This window comes from Sesamum indicum, linkage group LG11 (genome assembly GCF_000512975.1).
Source record: "Sesamum indicum cultivar Zhongzhi No. 13 linkage group LG11, S_indicum_v1.0, whole genome shotgun sequence".
Lineage (NCBI taxonomy): Eukaryota > Viridiplantae > Streptophyta > Magnoliopsida > Lamiales > Pedaliaceae > Sesamum > Sesamum indicum.
The window spans coordinates 10,599,410-10,607,090 of NC_026155.1; the positions used below are offsets into that span (position 1 = coordinate 10,599,410).

General features: G+C 31.3%; 2 protein-coding genes across 2 annotated transcripts in view; both read left to right on the forward strand.

The window, feature by feature from the left end:
- On the forward strand, nt 982-1,583 carry LOC105173924 (protein SRC1). Its single transcript, XM_011095843.2, has 2 exons — nt 982-1,393; nt 1,503-1,583. The coding sequence occupies exon 1, from the start codon at nt 1,062-1,064 to the stop codon at nt 1,386-1,388; it is 327 nt and encodes a 108-aa protein (XP_011094145.1). The 5' UTR covers nt 982-1,061; the 3' UTR covers nt 1,389-1,393; nt 1,503-1,583.
- Nucleotides 5,510-7,681, forward strand: part of LOC105173933 (histone H3.v1-like) — a 19,924-nt gene continuing 17,752 nt past the window's right edge. The window contains exon 1 of the mRNA XM_011095853.2: nt 5,510-5,825. Within this exon, the coding sequence (XP_011094155.2) occupies nt 5,510-5,825 (316 nt within the window). The remainder of the gene's footprint in view (nt 5,826-7,681) is intronic.

Sequence of the window (7,681 nt, forward strand, 5' to 3'; positions counted from 1 at the left end):
AGAACGTCGGATTTTTGCTGCATCACCCGCCCATTTAATGCCGCTTGTCAAATTCAAGTGGGAGCATCAGATCTTGATTCATCACTCTTTTCCTGATACTCATAATTTATTCTTGAGTGGTCGGCGTCATGGTCTACCATTCATCTCACACGCAAAATAAATTGAAAGATTATATATATATATAAAGAAAAATAAAATCTTTGGCAAGTCTTGCACTAATTAATTGAATAATTATCCCTTTATTTAGATTATCATTGACAATTTTTCTTAAAAAAGAAAATAGAAAAAATCAGAATCTAGCTCGACCCTGTCAAACAAATCTACTTTGTATAATTAAAAAAACAATAATTATATAACGTAATATTATTTAGCATGAGATTGATTAGTCATAACTAGACTTTATAATCAACATTTTGGTTAAAATGAGAGCAACTAACTTTTATTTTCTGCAAATTACATCTCTTAAAAGATTGAAATTGTTATGAAACAAAAAATAAATTTATTCTAGTGATGAATTATAATTAAAATTTTGATAAAATTATAACATGTTCAAAATAAATAAAACTTATCTCGAGCTTCCCTAGTGTCAGTGTCAACTTAGTTTTTATTAAACCTAATTTGACCTTTGATTTTAAGAGATAATTTTTGAGTTAAAATCGTAGATTGATTAACGTTTGCTAAATTTGATGGTTTATATGTGCTTTTTATTTCCTACTTTAAGTTTTAAATAAAAAATATATTTTTTTAATTTTATATAAATTTTCGTGTGAAATAATAATATGTCTGAATTAATAAGAAAGAGATTTAGGAGTGAAAATCAATTTCGTGGTAAAATGATGGTATTGGTGTGCCGCGTACACACCGTGGTCCCATCCGCGTCTAACTAAAGCCAAAATCCTATCCGTTTCAGATAATATTTAAAATTTAAAAACAATAATAATATACCCGTATCTTTTTTCCGTGCCTATAAATACTCGGCACACTCCGTTACCATTTCTCATCACAACTCACAAGCACTTGAGAATTCACTTCCACAAACTAGTCAGAGAACAAAAGAGAAAATGTCTGGAATCATCCACAAGATCGAAGAGAAGTTGGGCATGGGAGGCCACAAGGAGGGAGAGAAGCACGGCGAAGACCACAAGGCCGCATCCCATTCCGAGCACAAGCCCGAACACGGGTACGGCGAGCACAAGCCCGAACACGGGTACGGAGAGCACAAGCCGGAGCACAAAGAGGGCCTGATCGAGAAGATCAAGGACAAGATCCACGGTGAGGGTGGGGAGCACGGATCCAAGGACGAGAAGAAGAAGAAGAAGGAGAAGAAGAAGCACGAGCACGGCCACGAACATGGCCACAGCAGCAGCAGCGACAGCGACAGCGATTAATTCAGGTATACAGATAGATTTTAAGTTAATTGCTTCCTATTTCTGTCAATGTTTGTGTAGGATGATGTTTGGACTGATTGATTTCTGCAAATTTTTGTTGCTTTTGATTCGCAGGTGTGCTTGAATCATGTGATGCTGAGATTATCTACTCTACCGTTGGTTGCTTGCAAATAAGGGAAGATTAAAAAAAAAAAAGTTTGGGGCTGGTGACCTAATTGTGACGAGTATATAGCTTCTACTGTGTTTGGATTGTTGTTTCTACTCCTACTTTGTACTGTGCTACTTCTTCCATCAATAATACTTCCAACTTCTTAATAGTAGTTGTCTTCTTATGCTCTTTTTATTTTTTTGCATTGATATTTCTTGGTATTAATGCAAAATTATACAAATACAGTATTTTTTGAAATTATAGTTATAATTATATTTTTTTTTCAAAGGTATTTTTTAAAGCAAAATTTGCACAAGCACTCCGTGTAAAAGCAAAACATACATACTCTCTGAAAAATATTGCAATAATACCCCTTAAGGGATAGAGCTATAATTTATAAAAGTATGAGTTATTTGTATATTTTGTCCCCAAGTAGGGGAATTTGTGTGGAAGCTCAGCCCCCCCCCCCCCCCCCCCCCCCCTTCTCTTTTATATTAAGAAAATATGATATTAACTCAATCAATACTTTCTGGGTCTTTCTTAAATGCTTTAATTAATTTTGCCCTCCTACTCTTGAAACCTTCAAACATCCCTAATATGAGAATTTAACATAAATTGACAAAAATATTTTTATGCATTAATAAATAAATTAAATATATTTACCACGTACTAGAATCTATATATCCTGTTGAGATGGCCCTTCTCAAGTCAAAGTATCAACAAATACAATAACAATTAACCGATATATTATTTAAAATGTTAATATGTGTCATAGTGCATCGTACTTTCTATATTTATTTATATTATATAGAATAAAGACATTATTTAATAATTTTATGTGAGATTTAACTTTTGATTTTACACGGGCAAAAATATGGCATATAAAGTATAATAGGAAGTAAAATAAAGTGTATTCTTTGTATAAGTTATTTTCCTTCATACAAGTTGCATTTTCAGAATCCGTGGGATTGGAAATTTGATGGTTTTAGCAGTAGAGCGGTGTTTGTTACGCTTACTACAATGAGAAAAATCAATTTAATTCTAGAAAGTATAACTTCAACACATTCAAATATTCCACGATAAATAAAGTCATATCTTATATTAGACTTTATATAAATACGTTAAATGTATTATTGGTAAATTTAATTTCTGTGTTGGATATATTTTTGAAATTATATTATTCATATAAAATGCAGTAAAAAAAAGGTAATTTTTTAATATAATGGATTCAGATATAAAAATATATAATTAAATTAATTCATTACATTAAAATATACAAAACAAAAAAAATACACAGTATAATAAAAATACCTCCTCCGCCTCAGCCTTCGCCGCCCAGATCTAGGCTGCAACGAGCGACGTTGATAAAAACTGAAATCAAATCCATAAGAGCAGCAAGAAGGAGGAGCAAATATATCTTGAGTGCAATATCTAGAAAACTTAAAAATGAAGTCTAACATTGGAACTGAAAACGTTCAGCAGCTTAAAAAGATATAGAGAAGAAAAGAAGAAAGTTGTAACTACCTGTGTATATATATAAATACAAGAAATATATTTTATAAATTTATTAAGATCTAAGTCGTTCATTTTAACTAAATGACTAGTAAAACAAGAGATAAATTATAAAAAAATTAATATCGTTAAAGATAATTGATGGAAGAAGTGCGTGTGTAATATTTCAAAAAATACAGAGGATTTTTTTGCATATATTTTTAACATCCGTCTATCAGGAGGTTGGAAAGTATCAAAATTTTCAACTTTTGGGGTTTCAGTTGCTAAGCCTTGTAATGTGGGGGACCATATGTGTAATACCCCATATCTATGGACCAAATATATGATTTTGTCACAATACTACTGTACTAGCAAAGTTGACACACTTGATGTCTGTGCTTTAATTTTATTTTATGTCAAATTCAACATATTTAGGCGTAAAAGTATTTTTTAATCAATATTTAATTTTTTTTAGTAATTATATGGAAAATATAAAGATGAAGATACACAAAGCACAACACAATATAGGAGACGAAAAAATAGCAAATTAAAACTTCACTATTATTTTTTCTTTGATATATTGTACACTTTTCATGCTTATTAAATAAATTTAGATATTTGAATAAAAGCGTAGGCATATTTAGACTTTGAAGCACTAAAACGAAAGGAATAATTGCACTATCCTTTCTTGAGATTTTGTATAATTATGTATAAATTTTTTATAATTTGAAAAAATTATGTTTAATACACATAGCGTTTATTTTCTCATCTAATAAATAAGTTCATCCGTTAGTTAAAATTCACTAAATTTTTTTATATTAACAAAGAAACTAAATAGAAGTTAGTATTTGCCCTCGATTGACTTATTACTAATTTATTACAGGTTAAACATTTTTTTCTAACTAAACTACCTTCATAAAAGTAAATATATATATCCCGATATGTATTGACGTGTGAAGATATACTAGAACAATTTAATTATAAAAATTTATTTAACTTGTAATAAATAGATCAATTGAGGTAAATATGTATTCATATCCAATAATTTTATTGATATTGATAAATTTTGACTAACGAAATAACTTATTTATAAGATTGAAGCATACCTCATAAGTATTAATTTTTTAAATTATAAAAAATTTATGAGTAATTGCACAAAATTTCAGAGGGGAGTGTAATTATCCAAAAAAAAAAAAAAAAAAAATAATAGTCCGAATGTGGGTTGTATAGACTATAGAGTAGACCTATCTAAGGGGTCTCCTTTGTTTCTCGGCCATATTTCTTCTGGGCTTACAACAGATAAGACTTGCTCAAACACGCTGCAGGCTGTGGCCTTGGTCCACAATTTTTGCCAACTACTACAACTTGTAGTGTCTGCTTATTATTATTATTACAACAACTTGTAGTGTCTGCTTCTTATTATTATTACAACAACTTGTAGTGTCTACTTATTATTATTACTACAACTTGTAATATCTACTTATTATTATTATCCACATTAGAGTGAGAGTCACAGCGACAGTGACTAGTTATTAACTGCTGATCATATGCAACTATTAAAAATTTGATGTCGTTCATATGATTATGTACCCATTGAATTATTAAATCAATATAGGTACGAGTTTACATGAGCAGCATCATCAAACCCGGCCGACTGCATTTACCACTTTGTATTTGTTTGTGATCTTTATGATCTCTCTTTCTCATGCAATATTCTTAGCCAAGGTAGATTTGACACATTGTTTGGGAGTTGAGGTTAAAGAAGGAGATACAAATGTTATAGCACCCGTTTGGCTCTGCGATCAACTAGAACAACCCATGAGTACATGAAAACATTCGAAGTATACATATGTTTCTTAAAATAAGTTTGAGATATTGTGCGTCGCAACGTCACTTAATTATGTAAGTACTGCTATAAGATTTTTTTCAATACATCTGTGTTATATTATAATGTCACATTAACGCGTGTATTGTATGTAATTTTACTTTTAAATTATAATTTAATTTAATTATATATATATTTAATATAAAAGAGAATACATACTAATTATTCATTTAATGATATTAATATGTGACACGAAATTATAATAGAAGAACGAAATAAGTGCCATATGACTTTTTCCGAAGCTGAAGGCAACTATTATTTCTTTATTGGTGTGAAACCCAACCCAATTAATGCATCAACTTGCAATAAAAGCCAATTGAAATATAATAATATAAATTCATTCTGAATTGAAATATATAAATGTAAATTCATTCTGTTTAATGTTTGGTACACATCTAAGTACGCGGGTTTCAATTCCGGCTGCTCCAACTTCAAGTCAACCTTAAGTGGTGGGATTCATGTCCGCATTCACTCTCGGCTTTGCTTGCTGCTTATAAATTTGAAATCAGGTCAAGGTGTGCATATATATAGAGAGAGAGTGGAAGACATACAGAGGAGAGGAGAGAAAAACATATATTGTATAGAGGTACTATAAAAATGTCGAAAATCATTCACAAGATAGAGGAGGCTTTCCACCACCACCACCACCACAAGGACGAGGACGAGGACGAGGACGACAAGGCCGAAGAATCCGTCGAGCACAAGCCGGAGCACGTCAGCCATAGCGAGCAGCTGAAGGAGTTGATGCACAAAATCAAGAAGAAGATAGGCGGCGGCCATGGCAAGAAACGTCGGAGCAAAGGGCATTATAAAGAAGGAGAAGAATATAAGGAAGGCAAAGAGGAGGAGGAGGAAGAAGAAAGTCAGAGCGAGAGCGAGAGCGGGAGCGAAGAAGAGGAGGAGGAGGAGGAAGGTGAGGGTGGTGGTGAATTTGAGTTCGAGTTTTAGATGAAGTGATCGTTTTTTAATATTCTCTTTTAAAGATATCAATGTGTAAGTGCTTATGCAATGGATGTTTTCTAATTTAATGTTTGTTGTAATTTAATTTATTTGATGAGTGTGCATGTGTTTTTGCATGTATATAATACAAATATTTTTGGTTAATGCATGATGGATTAACACAAGCTGTGTATTAATGTTCGAGTGATTCATCAAATGTAATAATGCTGTGAAATAATTAAGGTTTCTCCCTACCTATTTACTTCTCCATATATTTTGGGTTAACGTAAGATGAATTAATTATCTTCTTCTTCTCTTTATTTTCCCCCAATTATGGGAGAGTTTTGTTCATTACAAGGTTAATAAATTCATTCAAAAATAATAAATAAATTACAACGAGCTCTTTTAAAGTTAAATACAATTAAATATTCTTTCATTATTTAAAAAATTTAATATACCTCAAATGTTTGATAAAACGATATAATCCTTAAATAGAGACTTAAAATTATCGATTTTGCTCTTGCTGTTTTTTTTTTTTTTAATTTTCTTAAAAAAATTTATTAAAAAATCGGGCGACGTGAATCAAATTTTTTAAAAATTATAAAAACAAAATTTTCACTTTGTCTATAAAAAAAATAAGAACAATGAAATTATAATTTATAATGCATAAGAGCATTTTGATCAATTCACGACAACAATTAGATCAAAACTTAATAGATTGGGCTAGATATTGGAAGACTATTAAATTGAAAGAGTATTAATAATTTTTCAAATAACGAGAGAATAATTATAATTATATCAAATTTTAAGAGATTCGTCTGCACTTATGAAACACGGCACCCATCATATGGACGTAATATTTAGTGCAAGTTTCAATACAAACCTCGATTTAGAATATTTCAGATACAATCCTCTAAAGTTAGTTCATTTATCGACAAGTGATTTATAATTTTTATTACAACGTATGAAAAATACAAAAGTAAGAACAACAACATAAGATCAAATGATACTTTTTTTTTATTCATTTAATTCAATATCATAAAACAAAAAAAAAATTACTTAAATAAATTATAAAAAAATCAATTTAATTGACTTGATACATTTGTGTGTGCATTTTTTTTGTGTGTGTGTGAGTGAGTGTGTGTGCGGTGTGTGTGCGTGTGCGGTGTGTGAGTGTGTGTGCGTGTGCGTGTAAGTGTGTGTGTTTCACGGTAGAACATATTTTACTTCTATTTTGAACATAGAAGAAGTGAGGTGTTGTTTTTATCTTCTGCCCCAAATAATGTCATCTACATCTTGTTACATTTGCCATTCTCCTTCAATTTCTAAGTCTTTATTTCTATCTTCACAACCCTTTTCCTCGTGCAGGATGTCACCATAGTTTCGCAATATTTTAAGCTCATTACAGGTATTGTGTGTCTTTGTAGTCTACTTATGTCCTTTGTAGCATTTTTGTGTTCTTGCATAGATGTGTATTCTCATTTTTGTTTACCTAATATGAATGAATATTTATTGAAATGAAGAGCAATAACAGCGCAGGAGATAGTGCATTATACCCCTTCTTTTTTTCTTTCAATATATCTCATTAGCAAGAGTGGTCATGGATTTATTTACTTTACTAGAGAAGATATAGTGAGAGAAAATGAGTGGAGCATTGATAAAATCTGATAAATGCGTTGAGTGGTTATGATCTGCTAATCAATTTTTGAATTGGTTGTCGAATGCCGACGTGCGCGCGCGCGCGCCTGTGCGGATACTGCCGAATGCCGACGTGCGCGCGCACGCCTGTGCGGTCACTGCCGACCTGCGCGTGCGCACTTGTGTAGACAC

Excerpts from the sequence above, each read along its gene's own strand:
- LOC105173924 (XM_011095843.2), top strand. The coding sequence starts at position 1,062 with ATGTCTGGAATCATCCACAAGATCGAAGAGAAGTTGGGCATGGGAGGC.